A 20,000-nucleotide genomic window follows, 5' to 3' on the forward strand; every position below is an offset into this window, starting at 1 on the left:
GAAGAATTATTCGCCCTCCTGTGAATTTTATTTTCAGATATTTCCCAAAGGATGTTTAACAGAGCAAAGAATTTTTCACAGTATTTCCTATAATATTTTTTCTTCTGGAGAAAGCCTTATTTGTTTTATTTTGGCTAGAATAAAAGCAGTTTTTGATTTTTAAAACCATTTTAAGGTCAATATTATTATCCCCTTAAGCAATATTTGTTTTGAATTGTCTACAGAATAAACCACTGTTAAATAATGACTTGCCTAAGTATCCTAACTTTACCCTTATTAACCTAGTTAAGCCTTTAAATGTCACTCTAGTCAAATATTATGCAGTCATCATGACGAAGATAAAATAAATCAGTTATTAGAAATGAGTTTTTAAAACTATTATGTTTAGAAATGTGTTATAAAAATCTTCTTTCTGGGCACTAATAATAATATACAGGGAGGCTAATAATTTAGGAGGGTTAATAATTCTGACTTCAACCGTATAAATCACATCAACAGCCTCCTAAAATAACTCTTATCCTTGATTTTTTATTGCATGTTGGATGTACAGTACATTTGGTTTGGTGTTGTATAAGCTAACAGATGATGTGTTAATTGAGGATATATTTTCAGCAAATGCTTGATTATTGTGCATACAGTATGCTTTTTACCGTCTCATGAATATCTTTAATAAATATTCCTGCAGATGACTGACACCATTCCTGATGTGTTCATCACCTGTGACCCAGATTTAGATGCTGTCTATGTAAGGAAAAAGGGAATACAGTGTACATGGAATTTTACCATTATATCTAAGGTTTGTATATTAATATATGACATAATTAGTCTTATTTTCATAAATAAGTATGTTGACAGTGTATATGTTTAATTATGCTATAGTAACACTAGTATTAATACTCCTACATATGATGTTACACAGTTTTTAAATATACCAAAGTAGTAGTTTTGTTTTCTGGGATACATTCAATGGACAAGAGACCTACAGGATATTGTTATTATCATTTAACAATTGCCAAAAATTACGTAAAAAATAAAATAGTGCATTACTAAGGTTTGTACTAGGGCTACGCAATATATCATTTCAGCAAGTCTGCAATGGTCACATGGCAAAATATGCAATGTAGCTTTGATTATAGTTGACCAGACATTACATTTACAACATAGTGGAGTATTTTCAAAGTTTAGCCTTAGAGTGAAGGTTAATTATTTGCATGTATTTTTAAGGCCTGACTGTAAGAATTTGAAGCAAACTTGAGCTATTTGGGCACAATAAATGAAACGTTTAAGATTAATGGAACATTATATAATTATTTACTCAATTAAAATGATACAGTGTAATATTATTATTATTATTATACAGTGATCATTTAATTTCTTCTTCTGAATGCTGTTTGACTCCCCAAAAAATCTAAATTATTGTTTATTTGCATCTTTTGTCTGTTGTCTTTAACTATGCTTGTCTTTTTTTAATTATTTTTATGCAGATACACTTCTGTACAGAATCATCGAAACTGATCTAAAATTCTGAATTCTTTACAAGCTTTAAGTCATCTGGTGAAATTGCATTCATATTGTAATATATATCACAGTGAATAAAGAATATTGCAATATCAGTTTTTCCAATATCGTGCAGCCCTAGTTTGTACATTATTAAATGGCATAATTTGTCTTACTTTCCTAAATAAGTATTTTGACAGGGTATGTTTAATTACAGTATAGTAACATCAGTTTTAATACTCCTACATGCGCTCTTTCATTTAGTTTTTCATATACTAAAGCAGTATTTTTGTTGTCTGGGATACATTAAATGGTCAAGAGACCTGAAGGATATCGTTATAATCATTTAATGATTGTCAGAAATTATGCAAAACCCTAAAATAGTGCATACAATGAAAAAAAAATATTCAAAGATGATTGCTTGGATTTACTAAATTTTTTTACGTTACGTGGTTGTAAACAATTTATTTGGGCTGAATTTAAACAAACAAATTAAGTTGAACATTAATAAATTTAATTTGTTAGTTTAAATTCAACACAAATAAATTGTTTGCAACAGTTTTGCATGCAACACTTTTTTCAGTGTAGATTGGTACATTATTAAATGAAATAATTTGTCTTACTTTCCAAAATAAGTATTTTGACAAGGTATATTTCATTACGGTATAGTACCACCAGTATTAATACTCCTACATGCGCTCTTTCATTTAGTTTTTAATATACTAAAGCAGTATTTTTTGTTGTCTGGGATACATTAAATGGTCAAGAGACCTAAATTATATTGTTATTATTATTTAATGATTGCCAAAAATGATATAAAAACAATGCAATTGTGCATATGTAGCATATAATGTGGAACATCTATATAACTGCATAATCATTCAGCATAAATCCACAATTTTTTTTTCAAAATTCTACAAAGAACTAGCACCAAATGTTCACAGATAATAATTATAGTACTGTCCATTATTAGATAGCTGCATAGTTTTCAGAAGTGTAATATACATGTAGTCACCTTTGCATAGACATTGATCTGTACTTGTTATTTTACTTGAATGCTTCCAGGAGCCTCTTGAAGTTATTGCCTTGCTCAGGCGGGAACAGGGGGCAAAATTCAGCCTCAGCAAAACCCCCATGAGGAACGATCATATTCCACGAGTGCTTGGTTTAATAAGAAGAGCGACCAAACAGGTGAAGATTGAACATGCAAAAATGTGCCCTATTTTTATATTTATAAATGTGCCTGTACTTGTTTTTTTAGAGTAAATGTTACTTTTTAAGGATTACATATTGATTACACAATGGCATTAAATTGTACACAATTCATTGATTATTAGAATATTAGTCTTTTTTTATGTTTAAATTGTTCATAATAAGCCTGCTGCTTTTATATTGTCATGACTCTTCATGATTGAAATGTTGCTGTTTGATGTTTTTCATTCACACTCATCTGCACTAGCGTTTTATAGATTAAATATTTAATTTCAATATAATGTCATATTGCTGGGAGTTTCAATATTGGTTTTGTAATGTTGCTGTTTTCTAAATGTACGTATTTTGATATAATATTTTAAAATCATGCAATTTTATTCACTGTTACTATCAGTAAACACTAACAGTGAGGTATATTAACGCATCTAATATTAAACTTGTATTAGAAATAAATACATTACAGTATTTTGAAGTATTAAAAACAAGCTGTTGAGGCTTTTGTTGCTGATAATTGTAAAGTGATATATATTCAACCCAGGCTCATTCTGAAAACGTAGTCCCGGGGACGTTTCTGGAGACCGCGAAATACGTAGCCGGGGGTACGTACGGCTGCATTTCAGTTTTTTAAGCGAACGCTGCGGGGCGGTGTGACGCCATTCTCTTCGGCGCTTGCCGCTGCAACCAGTTTGTCCGGTTAGCTCTTCGTGTACTCTGGCGGACTTGAGGCGCAGAAAGGGGCTGACCACGACGACGACGACCGGGTTCGAGTCTGGGGAAGAGCGGTTCCAGAAATCAGGTAAGAAAACAAAAACAAAATCCAAAAATGAGGCTTTTGTGAATCGTCGTTGGTTGGGTTTAGGGACGGAGGAGGGTGGGTCAGTCGATTGGCCGGTCGCACGGTCAATCATTCTGTCATCCAGCCAGACAGGCGGAAGGTCGTTTGACAGCGGTCTCTAGCGGGTTTACGCGGGAACGGCGCGGGAAAAAGGGCGCACAGCGGTCTCTCGCAGACTCGCGAAAACAAAAACTGCAAAAATACGTACCTCCTGGGACGTATTTCGCGGCCTCCAGAAACGTCCCTGCGACTACGTTCTCAGGGTTGCATATATTTGCTTTAATATATGTGACCTCAAATATGCGTTAGCACAAAAGTAATCTAAAAGTAATCCAAAAGTAGTCAGATTACATTACCATAGATGTGTAATTTGTAATCTGTAACTAATTACATTTTATAAGTAATCTACCCAGCTTTGACTTTATAGTATGCTTCTACTAATGTTTCTTAGTTCACTCGTTATTAAACTGTCTGACAATTGCTGTGATTTCCATCTGCAGAGCATGAAATCCCAGTGTCGTTCAGATCTGACCAACCTGGCCTGTATGAGCAGTGGGTAGTGTTTGACTTCAATACGAGACCTGTTTTTCGACAAAAACTAAAGGTCAGAGTTGGAGAGGATGATTGTCAGGGAGCCCCAGCACCAGAGGCACTTTCTGAAAACCCAGAGACCACAAGCAATCTTGAGCCTTGGAATGAGAAAAGCATGAAAATCATTCCTTTTGTTGAAAGAGAAGAAGCACAGAGAGATCTGCTAAACAGATACCAACTCACCGTGAACCACCAGATGAACGGTTTGATTAACCGTGAGAATTATAAACAGAGCATGCACAATTTTTTATACCAGGAGGAGAAGGTAGTCGTTGAACTGCTTTCCAGGTATGCATGTTTCAATATAAACAGTCAAGCCTGAAATTATTCATAGCCCAGGTAAATTCTGACACTAAGTTACTTTTATTCAACCAGCAAGTTTTAGTTGTTTTCTTTTTGTGTTTTTTTGATCGGAAATGACACTTGGCTTCTCCCAAAAAATAATAAGACAATGTACAAGAGGCACCATTTTGGAAAAATAGATTTCTCCACAGTCAGAATTAGGCAGGGGTGTGAATTATTTCGGGCTTGACTGTATGTCTAATATAATTGCACAATATATAATGAAAATAATTGGCATTGTGATAATAGTATATGCAATATCCATAGAGAGCTGGGATAAAATCAATCTATTTTATGTGCATGTGCATGCATAGGTTGTTTATCCAATTTTGACCAATCAGATTGAGGCTTAGTATCTTTATCCACACCTTACCCAGTAAGTGCTGTTATGCGATTGGCTGGAATGTGAAAATGTTTACAGAAATGTTTAATAAGTATCAATAAATTTAATTATCTGCATGTTTTAAAGTCTAAATGATTGCACCTTGATAGAGTTCTGTTTTTAGCCTGAGGTTTAATTAGATCAGAAAAATATCTATTACTTGTTATATAATTAATGACTACATAATTCAATTAATTTAAAAGACCACTCTGTGAAAATAAGCTATTACTCCAAATAAATTTGAATATGACAATTTATAGCAATTTAAACCTACAATTTGTCTCCTCTCTATCTAGGCTAAGTCTACGAGGGACTGTGCAGCTGAAAAATCAGCTGTTTGATGACAGGTTTGGAATGAAATGGGCCTACCCGGGTGAACTTTTTGCTGCTGTGCCTTTGTCTCACCCACTCACACCGGATGCTCCTCAGGGTTTCATTGTAAAAAGACATGCCATCAGAACTCTTGTTGGTGTTGTGAAGAACAATGAGTATTTTGGGCCTATTTATGAAGCTGAATTTCTGAAAGATGCTGCCACCGAGACACAAGTACATCTTCAGCTTTCCAGGCACTGCTGTGCTGCCCTTAACCTACAGAATGGAGAAGAATATGAGATGGAGGTCCAGTTTCAAGTCAATCGTCTGTGGTTCTGCGAGATGCACAAGGCAATTGATGATCTCCCTAAGTTGGACAAAGTGTTGCCTGATCTGAAAAATGGAAACCTAAGTATTTCTTTTCAATCAGATGAAGAAGAGTTCAATGAGAAGCAGCAAGCAGCAATGGACTTTGTCTTGGGTGTATCAGACAACAGAAGCAGCATCCCACCCTTGTTGATTTATGGACCTTTTGGGACTGGCAAAACTCGAACCCTTGCAAAGATGGCACAGGCTCTTGTACAGCAGCCACACAACAAAATCTTAATTTGCACACACACAAACAGGTACGACATAATTTAGTGCCACTTCAGAGTACTCTCACATACGCAAATCTGATATAAGGATATATATATATATGAACATATGCATATTTTCAACCATTAGAATTACAAATATTTATGTAAACAGATATGTTTGCAATACTTTAAAATATGTATTGCATATGTGCACATACAGCGCATCCGAAAAGTATTGATAGCGCTTCCCTTTTTCCACGTTACATCCTTATTCTAAAATGGGTTAAATTTCTTTATTTCCTCAACATTCTACACACAATCCCCCATAATGACAATGTGAAAAAAGAGTTTTTGAAATTGTTGCAAATTTATTACAAATAAAAAAGCTGATAAATCACATGTACATCAGTATTCACAGCCTTTGGTGTGAAGCTGTAAATTGAGCTCAGGTACATTCTGTTTCCACTGATCATTCTTGAGATGTTTTAGCAGCTTCATTAGAGTTCACCTGTGGTCAAATCAGTTGATTGGACATGATTTGAAACGGCATACACCTGTCTATTTAAGGTCACAGGGTTGACAGTGCATGTCAAAGCACAAACCAAGCATGAAGACAAAGGAATTGTCTGTAGACCTCCGAGACAGGATTGTTTTAAGACACACGGCTGGGGAAGGTTACAGAAACATTTCTGCTGCTCTGAAAGTTCCAATGAGCACAGCGGCCATCATCCGTAAGGGGAAGATGTTTGAACCACCAGGACTCTTCCTAGAGCTGGCCGGCCATCTAAGATGAGTGATCGGGGAGAAGGGCTTTCGTCAGAGAGGTGATCAATAACCCGATGGTCACTCTGTCTGACCTCCAGCATTATTCTGTGGAGAGAGGAAATACTTACAGGAGGACAACCATCTGTGCAGCAATCCACCAATCAGGCCTGTATGGTAGAGTGGCCACACAGAAGCACTCCCCGCCTGGAATTTGCCAAAAGGCATCTGAAGGACTCTCAGACCATAAGAAACTAAACTCTCTGCTCTGATGAGACTCAAATTGAACTCTTTGGAGTGAATGCCAGGCGTTTGGGGAAAACCAGACACCGCTCATCACCAGGCTAATAGCATCCCTACAGTGAAGCAGGGTGGTGGCAGCATCATGCTGTCGGGATGTTTTTCAGCAGCAGGAACTAGAAGACTAGTCAGGATAGAGGGAAAGATGAATGTAGCAATGTACAGAGACATCCTGAATGAAAACCTGCTTCAGAGTGCTCTTGACCTCAGACTGGGGCGATGGTTCATCTTCCAGCAGAACAATGACCCAAAGCACACTGCCAAAATATCAATGGAGCGGCTTCACAACAAGTCTGTGAATGTCCTTGAGTGGCCCAGTCAGAGCCCAGACCTAAATCCTATTGAACATCTCTGGAGAGATCTGAAAATGGCTGTACACTAAATTGGCAACAATTTTAAAAACTCTTTTTTCACATTGTCATTATGGGGTTTTGTGTGTAGAATGTTGAGTAAATAAATGAATTTAATCGGCTGGGTCAGTTGGCGTTTCTGTGTGGAGTTTGTATGTTCTCCTTGCATTCGCGTAGGTTCCTCCGGGTGCTCCGGTTTCCCCCACAGTCCAAAGACATGCAGTACAGGTAAATTGGGAAGGCTAAATTGTCCATAGTGTATGAGTGTGAGTGAGTGTGTATGGATGTTTCCCAGAGATGGGTTGGGAGATGGGAGAAGGGCATCCGCTGCGTAAAACGTGCTGGATAAGTTGGCGGATCATTCCGCTGTGGCTACCCCGGAATGATAAAGGGACTAAGCTGAAAAGAAAATGAATGAATGAATGGAATAAGTACTGTAACATGACATGTTTTTATATCTGTGACATCCAAATATAAACTTGTTTGTCATATACGTGATTTGTAAATATTGCCATATATCAGATTTCGATACGGGCTATTCCACAGAATCCAGAGGTACCATGATTCATGCTGAATAGTATTGTTTGGGTCTTGCTTTTCGGCACACCAAATATAAGCTGGTCTTTTTAAAAAGGCAGCAAACTTTCATAAATAAATTTTAAATGCATTTTCATTTGTTAGATCAATCAGTAAAGTATGGAACAAGCAATGACAATGCTATGGATTCACTTTCAGGGGGACTGATTTACGGATGAAAATAAATAAGGCACTGTATATTTGCAAAAAACTGTATGCCAAATACATAATGATTATATCAATCAAATTATCTTTTTTTTCTCCCTAATGCAGTTCTGCTGATCTTTATATAAAAGGTCATTTCTATGAATATGTGAAGAATGGTCATCTTCACGCCAAACCTCTGCGAATAAAGGCAATGGAAATAAAACTCGCCTCCACCGATTTCATCACTCTACAGTACTGTCATTTATCGAGAGAAGGCAATTGTTTTGAGTTTCCTGATAAAGCAGTTTTGGATTCCGCAAGAATCGTCATAACAACAACATCTCTGGCTCGTTTCTTCTACGACATGAAGCTCCCTGAAAACTACTTCAGCCATATTCTGATTGATGAAGCGTCTCAGATGTTGGAGTGTGAGGCTCTTATGGCACTTAGTTTAGCGGGTAACAATACACGTGTGGTTTTAGCAGGAGATCACATGCAGATGGGACCCAAGCTCTTCTCCGTGAGGCCAGACAAGTGTTCAGAGCACACCCTGCTCAATCGCCTCTTCTATCACTACCAAGCTGAAAACAGTGATGTGGCCAAACAAAGCCGGATCATTTTCAATGAAAACTACCGCTCCACAAAGGACATTGTGGATTTTGTATCAACACATTTTTATGTTGGAAGGAGTGATGTGATCAAGGCTAGAGGAAATGTGCCTTCTCATCCACAACAACATGCTTTGCAGTTTCATCATGTAAGAGGAGAATGCTGCTTGGACCCAATGAGCATGTCCTGGTTCAATGCAGAACAAATTCTAAGAGTCATTCACATTCTGCAAAAAATAATGGAGGAATGGCCTCAAGAGTGGGGTGCTGAAGATCCAGAATCAGTCTGTGTCCTATCTCAAGGCAGACAGGTATCTATCCTATTACTAGTTACAAGTTTGCTTTTTTTAAAGAATTGATGTCATTGTTTTTATACCTGATTATTCTGCCTCTTTGATATTTCAGGTGTTGGAAATCAGGCATAGACTGCGTTTGCTTAGACTGCCTCGTTTCACTGTAGAGAATGCTGAAAATGTGCAAGGTAAAGATTACTTGAATCTAAGGCCTGTTTACACTGTCAGGTCTCAATGCCCAATTCCAATTTGTTGCCTATATCTCAAATGTTTGCCTGTCCATTTACACGTTCTTTTAATTGTGACCCATATCCGATTAATGTGTTTACACTTGCTATACAATTTATGATGTCGCGCATGCGTGAAGGCGGGTTCTAGCATCTGCGCCACACTATGCGTCACAATAGAAAAAATTGTCTTACTTTCAGCTCTGCAAAATATACAAAGTTCCCCAACTTTAAAGTGATTTTCAGGCGGAGGAGGAGGAGGGAAAGGTCCGTCATCGTAGTTTGAGCCTATGGTTTATTTATGGTGTCCTCCACCATTCAGAGGAATTTATGGGTACGAGAGAGATCTCAGGTCTGGTGGGAGCAAATTGTGGCGACTGACCACTTTCCTCTTCCATGTTTCCTTTGTTGTTGTTGTTTACCGCGTCAGCGTCTCCAGATACGCATTAATACGTCATTAAACCGTGAAGTACAACACTGTTGCAAGTGTGCCTGTTTACATGATAGTCACATTGTCACATATCCAATTTATATCTGATTCATTTCTATGTATGAAGGAGGCCTGAAACCGGTCTCTAAATATCTGAATACATGCGGGGGTTTTTTTCGTGTTTACACGGTCATAGAACAGATTGATCTGTGTCACATAGGAGCAAAAAATTGGAATTGGGTCACATTTAACTAGCAGTGTAAACGGGGCCTGTGTTTCTTTTCTTTTTCATTCCTTTATAACCTGTTTTAACACATTTTAATCTGTTTTTAATCGTTTTTATTTTTAGTTTTTTTATTTTCTTATACTTGTCTTTTTTACTCTTGTTTATGTAAAGCACTTTGAATTGCCTTTATAAATAAACTTGCTTTGCCTAAAGGACCTAGTATACTTCAAAAGAAATCAAAGAAAGAATTGGAATTACATATTTTTGAACAAAATCTGTCCAAAATGGTGTTTTTTTGTCTGTCGCGACAGCTCACCAAAGCAAACTTTTGGTATAAATCCTTTTGGCTATTACACACCTTTAAACTACCATTGGTAGAAATTGGTGGGTGTGTTCTGAAACTCTTTGCCCTTCTATGACCTGTATATCTCATATTCTTGGAGGGGGTGACACGGTGGCTCAGTGGTTAGCACTGTCACCTCACAGCAAGAATGTCGCTGGTTCAAGTCCAGGCTGGGCCCATTTCTGTGTGGAGTTTGCATGTTCTCCCCGTGTTGGTGTGGGTTTTCTTCAGGTGCTCCGGTCCAAAGACATGCGCTATAGGGGAATTGGATTAACTAAATTGGCCGTAGTGTATGAGTGTGTGTGTTTCCCAGTACTGGGTTGCGGCATAGAGCATATGCTGCGTAGAACATATGTTGGAATAGTTGGCGGTTCATTCCACTGTGGTGGACCCCTGATATGGGACTAAGCCGAAGGAAAATTAATGTATGAATCCACGGAGGTCATAAAACAACCACACCACCAAGTTAGCAACATGAATACACTGGAGGGTGGAGTAGCAGAGCTGGTATAGATGTATATGCACATATATGATCGATAACAGAGAAATTTTAAAGACTGAGAGGGGCTCACAACAATCCATTTGGTGTCTGTCCATGATAAATTGAAAGCAAAGTAAAGATGTTGAAACAATGCACAGGCTAGAGGAGGCTGACAAATGTTTATGAAGCTGTTCTACTCTAACCATCGTTGTTTAGGGGTACAAGCAAACAATGAATGAAAAAGAACTTAATGTGACGTATATTGGGGCCTTTATGCTGTGCCTTGATTACATACAAACATGTTAGCATTTATGCATGTAATTTACAGTGTACTGCCTTTCCCATATTTTCCAGGAAAGCAGTTCAGAGTAATTGTGATTTCCACTGTGCACACCAAGGACAGCCTATTGGAGACGGACCGGACCTGTCTTGAGTTTTTCAATGACATGCGAGTCCTGAACACCGTCATGACAAGAGCCCAATCACAAATATTTGTTGTCGGAGATGCCGCTGCACTTTCATGCCATCAGTTCGGTATGTGCTGGAGACTTTGGAGAGCATACATAGAGGAATGCATCAACATGGAAAGTTGCCATGACTTTACTCTGGATTCTTTAAAACAAGATCTCCTGGAGATTTCTGAACTCTGCAGAAGCGAGGATGAAGAGAACAGCGATAGTGAATCTACTATATCTGAAATACCAGACACCGAAGACCTAATACTTCAAGAGCTTCTGGATGAGAGCAAAGACATCAATGTTGCTTTGACAGAGGAAGGATTATTTCCAGTTTTTCAAAATCAGGAAGCGTTCAGTAGTGCAAACAACCAAGTTGCAGAAGTATATTATGAAGAGCCGTTGTTTACTAGCTCTACTGTGCACAAACAGTGTGAGTTAGTCAAAGAAGGTTATGACAGAGGATATGCAAAGCCACTTGACGAGTCAACTCTGAGAATAGACATCAAGGGTAGAGCGAATATCGGAAGGGCATTCCCTGGAGATAAAGTAACAGTGGAGATCCTAAGTGCGACATCTAATCCTCCAATAGGAAAAGTGATCAACATCCTTGAAAGTGCAGATACTGTAAAGGAATTTGTCTGTGCGCTTGAAAGACATGACAATCAAGTAATGACACCTATAAACAAATGCATCACCAAGATCTTCACACCATTTTGGAAAGACAAACCAAACCACATTGCAGTAAGAAATCCTGAGAGCCTCAAAGTAGAGAAGTTCATCAAAATCAATGAAGAAGCACACAGAAAATCTCTCTTTGTTGTCAAAGTCCTTAGTTGGAGAAGTGTTTTCAGATATCCTTTGGGGATTGTCGTAGGTGTGCTTCCTAAAATAGCAACTTTAGATGATGGATTGCATGTACTCAGCATTGAGTACCAGTTGAGAAGGACGCTTTCCTCATCTCTGAAAAAGCAGCTGCAATATTTACAACGTCTTGATATTTTTGAAAAAGGGCGAAGAGATTTTCGCACGCTCCCAACCTTCACAGTTGATCCAGCGCATTCGCAAGATCTCGATGATGCAATAAGTGTGCAGGATTTTGGTGAGTACCTTGAAATAGGAGTTCACATTTCTGATGTTGCAAGCTTTGTGGCTAAAGACAATGAATTGGACAAATTTGCCAGGCAGCTGTGTACTGCATTCTACCCCCGTGAGAAGGAGCCAATATACATGTTTCCCAAAGAACTGAGCACCAATTTGTTCAGTTTAATCCCTAACCAGGACAGACGAGCAATCTCGTTGATAATAGAAGTGGATGCAAAGACAAATCTCATAAAGAGAAGATTTATCTGCAAGTCTGTGATTCACTCCAACAGGAAATTTTCCTATGATGAAGTTGAGGACATTCTTGAAAATGGTCAGGCGCTTTCTGACCTGCTTGAAAACTGTCTTGTAAAAGTGTCGAACTTTGCTGAGGTTCACCGAAGATACAGAAAGCAGGATGACTGGTGCTACAAGATGCCAGATGAGGATGTGACCCTCGGAAGAAGGAGATCTCACCAAATGGTGGAAGAGCTGATGGTCATGTTTAACCACATGGTTGCCGAACGTCTTTTATCTGATGATGCAACAAGAAGCAAAACTCCATTGAGATGCCAGGACAGGCCTCAAACGGACAAAATTATTGAGATTTTTGACCAAAATGCAGCCTTGATTCCACTGTCTGTTCACTTCTCAAGTCAAGCTCATGAACTGAATAAGCAAGGTTTGATCCAGCACAACCCTCAGACTGACTCAGACACGTTCCCTGTGTTAAAATCAATCTTGAGATGCCTGAAGTCAGCAGCAGAGCAGCAAAACATCTACAAAATAATTGACTTTGTAGCAACTGATGACATTCATCCTCAGCTTCTGCCTTTTGCTGTTGCATTTAGGCGGCTGTTTCACAAGGCGTTCATTCAGCGCTCAAACTCAACGCATGTCTCAAGAATAGGGCACTATGATTTAGATCTTGACAGCTATACATGGGCCTCATCTCCAGTTCGCCGATACTTAGATGTAATCGTGCAGCGCCTTCTTCATTCTGTGATTGACAAGACAGATGTTAAGTATACAACTCAAGACATTAACCTGTCTTGTTTGGAATTTTCCAGGAAAAATGATCAACAGTCGGCCTACGAGAGGAAGGCAAATGCTCTGCATTTTGCATTAAAACTATCAAGCCAAAGTGAAAGGAAGGTGGCTTATATTGTGGAGCTCAATTCATTAGGGACAAACTTCAAAGTGTCCTTTCCACTTAACAGATCCTCAATATCAGAAAACTTAGACATTATGAGCAGGGATCTTCTGCTGGCAGTTCAACCAGAGTTTGATGAAACAAACAACTGCATGATCCTGAAATGGGAGCGAAGGATATATTCATTCTCCAATCCTCACATCCATGCTGAAGTGAAGCAACAAAATCCAAACTCAGTCATGGCCTATGTCCCTGCAAAGACCTGGAAATGCATTGCAGATGCTATCAGAGAAGAAAATTGGTACACCATTTTTCCTCTTATTGAGGAACTTCAACGCAACTCTGGGATCAATGCAAGACAATTCCATGAAACACTGAGTGCTTTAAAATGTACAAAAAATTATGATCCCTTGCATGCTGAGCATTACGCTGAACTGTACCTGAGAATTAAGCAAGGTGAGGCGGTCGAAGTTCAGCTTGGTGCATCCACAGCTCGTGGATTAATGACTCCATCGATTCAACTGTTTGTTGTGCACCCAAAGTTTGAGATTTGCGTGGAGCATGTAAGAGATCCAGTCAAGTGTTTTTCTGAATACGCACTAAACTCATCAAGGAGTTCATACAACTTGTACAAGGATTATCAGGCAATATGGAGACCTATGTGCGAAATGGAGTCAGCCTCCAGCGCTGTGGCTGAAAATGAGAGCATTCTTATTGTAGATGTGCCCTTGAAATGGGAAAACTCCAATCCAAAGAGGCTTCAGGGTTTTTTTCTGCTCCCACTTGACAAGAAATCTCAGTGGTCAATTGACTGCGATCTCAGAAACAGTTTCCTATGCATTCGAACGAGGATTCAGAAACAGAGTAGCCCATTTCTGGAGAGCTCTCAGTGCACAGCGCTCATGGATATTCCTTCTTTCACTTGGGTAGTTCATGGTGTAATTACAGAAGTTGAAGAAACAGAGTCCAAAGAATCAACAAATCAAGAACCAAAGAGTTTGCGAATTGATTTTCTGATTAAACACATGCCCATGACAAACATTCCAGAACAAATATTCCACGAGAGGACGAGATTTACTCTAGAGCTGATTCCAAAGCTTCTGCCAGACGTGTAAGATTGCAAATACTACAACTTACTACTATAGCTTAAAATGCTTAAGAATACAGAATGAATCATTGCAAATCTATTTATTTATACATTGTAATGTTTAATATAGTTGAAGACGGAATTACTAGCTTCCTGTGACATTGTAATTTATTTTTTTAAATTCACCAGTGAAGTCTAGCAAAACACAGATGACAATTTTCACATTATTTTCTATTATGTTTTTTTCTGGCAAAAGTCTTTTTTCTTTTAGTTTGCTTTGGAATGAAAAAATAAGAATGTATATAGTATTTTTTTTAGATCGGCTATTGAACAAATCACTGTGGGCATCACGGTGGCGCAGTAGGTAGCACAATCGCCTTACAGCAAGAAGGTCGCTGGTTCGAGCCACGGCTGGGTCAGTTGGCGTTTCTGTGTGGAGTTTGCATGTTCTCCCTGTGTTAGCGTCGGTTTCCTCTGGATGCTCCGGTGTCCCTCACAGCCCAAAGACATGCGGTGTAGGTGAATTGAATAAGCTAAATTGGCCATAGTAGATGTGTGTGAATGCAAGAGTGTATAGGTGTTTCCAAGTATTGGGTTGCATTCGGTGCGCAAAACATATGCTGGATAAGTTGGCGGTTCATTCCGCTGTGGCGACCCCTGATTAATAAAGGGACTAAGCCGAAAAGAAAATGAATGAATGAACAAATCACTGTTGTCCAATGACTTGCCAAAAGAACCTAACTTATATAGTTAGCCTAATTAACCAAGTTAAGCCTTGCAAAACTAGTATCTACAAAATAACTTGTAAAATGTTATGTACTGTCATCATGGCAAAGACAAAATCAATTTGTAAGAAATAAGCACTTGGGAAATATTGAAATATTTCACAGGCTAATAATTTGTCTTCAACTGTACCTTTGAATTATATAAGCACACAGGATCTGTGATATCTAGAGCCAGACAGAATTAACGTATTCAATAACAAAATTCATTATTATTGTATCATATTTTATTTAAGGTTTACAATGCAAATCCAATTAGAACCACTTGATCAATTGTTTTGCTTTGTTATTTCTTTTGCAGACGCAAAGAGAATGCAATTGACAGTCTAACCAAAGCTAACCAGCTTGTAAAAAATATTGCCATGGGCAGGAGAATCACTTCTGACAGAGGTACTACAGTTTCACATTCACTGTTAATTTTTAATGCATTTTACATTATACTCTAAATTAATGTTTTACTAGTCATCTTCGTCAAACATATCACTTCATATGTCGTTCAATTTTGTTTAAAAGTAAACTATCTCTCCACAAGGATGTAAAATACCAAAACAGAATACAGGCAGATTCGAGATCAAAAGTTATCATCCTTCTGGGTTATCCCATCTAAACAACAGCCAAAGTAAAGCAATAAGAGAAGCACTGACTAACCCATTCACACTTATCCAAGGACCACCAGGTGAGACTCTCTTTGGTTTCTCAAAGTCTACTGGAATTCTTCAAGACTTTTTTTGTTAATTTCATCATTTCTGTGCATTTTCATAGGGACTGGAAAAACTGTTGTTGGTGTCCATATTTTGTACTGGCTGCACAAGAATATCCAACAGCTTCAAGCTTCCAGTTCAAAGAAAAGAGAGCTATTCTGTACTGTGGCCCGTCAAATAAATCTGTTGACGTTGTAGCAGGTAATGCAAAATATTCTGTATAAACCTGTTATATTTGTTTGTATTCATGCATTGGCTTGCTTTTTGTTTGTTGGTAGAGTAATAGAAGTGCTTGGAATTGTTGGATTGCAAGTGCTTGAACTGTGGATATCATCATAATAGTATACACATCATCATAATTTTGTTCATACACATCTCCAATGTTTAATGCCGCGTTATGAAACAAAGGGTCCCAATGTGAGCAAGCACACCAGCATACAAAACATCAGGCAAAAAATGTGATTTAAGAAAAACTTGCCACAGACTACGATAAAAATTGGCTGACCAATTATGGCCCGTTTCCACTTAGTGGTACGGTTTGGTACGGTTTGCTTCAGTACATTTTTATGGCCGTTTCCACTGTCAAAAGCGTACTGAACCAAACCGTACCGTACCACTTTTTGGTCACCCTTTGCAAAGGGTACCAAAAGGCAGAGCTAGATGCGCACCTGAACACTATTGGTTTACGAAGATACATCATTCGCTCGTGCAACAACAAGCCAGAATGAAAACAAAGGAACAGCCATGTTTTAAATACACAGCTGAGGCATTAACCATAATAATTTCGCTATTTCGCACTTTCATTGATCTGCAGTTATGATCAAATCATCTTCATAGAAAAGTTAGTAATGAACATTTATTCACAAGTATTGACGTGTATAAAGCATCTGTTTTGTGAGAAGTGCTTACCATATAATATGTGAACGACCCATACAGCTTTACTGTAGACATTTCCTCATAAAAATGACGTTGTCTGAAACTTTCAGTCGTACACCACACCCACCAAAAGGCTACCCTTTTGGCAGTGGAAACGCAAGCTTAATAAAGGTGACCCGTACTGTACCTCTCAGTGGAAACGGGCCATTAGATTAGTGCTTGTGTTCACGTACCTTGAGCTGTTGAAGTTACAGTAAAATTGCACTTGGTGGCGCTTTATTTATTTGGTGACAAGCACAAAATGCTTTAGCTGAGCATACAGGAGGTGCAGATCAAATAGGATTGGATGATGAGTTCAATTTTACTTAATTTTTTTCTAATGGCTTGTAACTTTTTCATGCAAAACTTTTGCCAAGTTGTTTGTTCGCTGTGGAGGTTTAACAAGAAGGGGAAAAGTTTATGCATTAAAGACCCAAGGAAAAGCAGGTTGTGGCTAGAAAGGAGACAGCTCCAGCTGGAAGTTAACAATAAATATTTATATTCATGATTTCCGCTACATTCATTCTTCCATGGCGGGGCGCCACGCCAAAATTCATCCCGCCACGGCTACATTACAGCTTCTCATTCAAAACATTTTATTTTTTAATAGCGGGTGATAATCGCACCAAAACGTATTAAAAGGTAAGTGAATTATAACCGCGTGAATTTTTCTGTAACAACCGTAGTAGTGCTGTGCGTCATTTGTGCTGACTGACTGACTGACAGGTGCGTGATGCCTGAGGCCAACAAACAAAAGTATAGCTGTTTCACTTTACTTCAGGTCGCATTAATGCCGCTCTGTAGGTCTATTGGAGACATTCATAAATATTTCTAGCAAATCAAATAAATGTTGAAGACATACTCGTTACATAAACGCACTAAATCACACTTCAGCAGCGTTTATTTAAGAGCGCACAAGAAGATCTGCGCTCAGTGTTGCCAGATGATGCTGACTGTTTCCAGCCCAAAAGCTGTCGAGATCACAAGCGTTTATACACTGCTCTAAGCATATATGGCATCTCTATGGGAGATCAAAACAGGTTTATGAGGACACAACGGAGCTGGCGGGCACGCTGTTGCAAAACCGCCCAAATTTGCATTACCCGCCTATGTCACTTTTTACCCACAAAAATAAATTCAAAACCGAAACCGCCCAATCTGGCAACACTGTGCGCTTGAGCAGCGCGTATTTGAGGGCGCGCAAGAAGCTTTGTGCAAGAGCAGAGGAAATCAGCACGCAAGCAAAGAGATCCACATGCTTTAGGCTATAACATAAATGCAGTCTCGACTTGTAATACTGCGCTCACGACATTTGTCATTGAAATAACACCACAGGTAGTTAGTAGATCTGTGTAACAAAGGCCTGCCGCCACAGCTGGAAAAAATCCTAGAGGAAACACTGATATTATTTATTAAAGTGCCTGTTACATACCTCTACCCAAGACCTAAACCTACCACTCACAGTCACATACGAATGGTAATTATTGTTACAGTGTCATAAAAATTGTGCTATTTTGACATGTGCATGGCCAAGCTTCTGCAGATGTATGCCTTCAAGACTTTACCAAAAAAGCGCGGGGGAAACTTCTTTTTCTCTTTTACAACAAGCTAGTGTCAGAAGCGTAAAGTTGCCACATTGTGTACAGTGTATTTCTGCAGATAATTTAAAGAAAGCAAAAAAACTGTAACCATTGCCTTCCATAGTAAAAAAACTTAATACTATAGAAGTCAATGTTTACAGGTTTTCAGCTTTCTTCAAATTTTCTACTCCTAAAGGTTTAAAACAAGTAAAGGGAGGGAAATTGATGACAGGTTTTGATGAACTAGCCCTTTAAAGCCGTGTTTCTCAACCATGTTCCTGGAGGACCCCAACACTGCATGTTTTGGATGTCTCTGTCTGTCACACCCAATGCAGGTCTTTCAGTCTCTGCTAAAGAGCTGATGATCTGAATCAACTTGGTTAAGGAGACATCGAAAATGTGCAGAGCTGGTGTTCCTCCAGGAACTTGGTTGAGAAACACTGCTTTAAAGGACACTCTAACTGTTTAAATAATACATAATAATTCACAGTATTTAGAAGTGCCCATGGTATCAATATTGTGCATGTTTATCATATTGAATTATTAAATATCAGTGTATGTCTAAATGACATGGTGTAAGGTGTTCAGCTGAAGTATTATCTTAAAACTAAGACCTGCCAAGGAAGGACCATACAGTTAATCATGTCCTGATCATGCAAACCTGGGTATTCATTCCTGACATTGGTGCACATGCACAGAAACTGTACATACCTGACTAAGGAAGATCACTGCACTTAAATGGTTTATATAAATGTGTTGCAGGTCATCTCTTACATCTCAGAGACCATCTTAAACCTCTCCGGGTCTACAGTGATCAGATGGAGATGCTGGAGTTTCCATACCCAGGCTGCAATCTGAAGCTCTCACGCAACTCTAAAAGAGGAGAAAAACCCAACACTGAGCTCAGGTATTTGACAAATGCTTTCCATTGAGTGCAGATACAAAAGACCAATGTAATGTTTATTTGTTGTGCAGAGACTTTAATTCAATTCAATTTGTATAGTGATTTTATATATAATAATCGTTTCAAAGCAGCTTTGCAAAAGCAAGGTAGACTTCACAGCTATCAAGTGTATAGTTAAATGCAGTTATACAAAGTAATGTTATTTTTGAAAAAAGAAAATAAATATAAAGTTGAAAAAACTGATTAGCCCTCCTGTGAAATCACTTTTTATATATATTTCCCAAGTGCTGTTGTAACAGAGAGATGTTTTTCAATACATTTAAAAAAATACATTATTTTGTCTTTGCCATTATGACAGTACTTCATATTTACTAGTTATTTTTATATTTACTATTTTTGCAAGAAACTAGTATTCTGCCAAAAGTGCAACTTAAAGGCTTAACTAGATCAATTAACTAAACTTATTCATTTATTTTCCTTTGGCTTGGTCCCTTATTTATCAGCGCTCGCCACAGTAGAATGAACCGCAAGGTTAACTAAAGTTCGGTTAATTAGGCAACATTGGACAACAGTGGTTTGTTCTGTAGACAATGTTTTTCATAAGCCAATTGTACTAACATTGATAGTCCTAAATGCTGCAAATAAAACATCTGAGATGAATTATTAAATAAAACAGATTAATATGTTAATTTATTGCTGTTATTTTTATTTTATAAATCTCTTTTTTTTTACTTTACATCAATTTCATTATTATCAGAATTAGTTTATTCTTAAATTATTGCCTTTATACCTCAAAATAGGCTTAAATAATAACGTAAACTCTAATATCTTCTTTTACCTGTTGTACC

General features: G+C 38.1%; 1 protein-coding gene across 1 annotated transcript in view; it reads left to right on the top strand.

The window, feature by feature from the left end:
* The window catches only part of helz2a (helicase with zinc finger 2a), a 38,123-nt gene that overhangs the window by 8,900 nt on the left and 9,223 nt on the right, over positions 1–20,000 (top strand). The window contains 13 exon segments of the mRNA XM_056460662.1: positions 686–796; positions 2,563–2,623; positions 2,626–2,688; positions 4,045–4,423; positions 5,156–5,797; positions 8,011–8,803; positions 8,898–8,973; positions 10,847–14,294; positions 15,354–15,442; positions 15,585–15,728; positions 15,815–15,897; positions 15,900–15,954; positions 19,011–19,155. Coding sequence (XP_056316637.1) covers positions 686–796; positions 2,563–2,623; positions 2,626–2,688; positions 4,045–4,423; positions 5,156–5,797; positions 8,011–8,803; positions 8,898–8,973; positions 10,847–14,294; positions 15,354–15,442; positions 15,585–15,728; positions 15,815–15,897; positions 15,900–15,954; positions 19,011–19,155 — 6,089 coding nt within the window.

The sequence above is a fragment of the Danio aesculapii genome, chromosome 6 (assembly GCF_903798145.1).
Source record: "Danio aesculapii chromosome 6, fDanAes4.1, whole genome shotgun sequence".
NCBI classification, from domain to species: domain Eukaryota; kingdom Metazoa; phylum Chordata; class Actinopteri; order Cypriniformes; family Danionidae; genus Danio; species Danio aesculapii.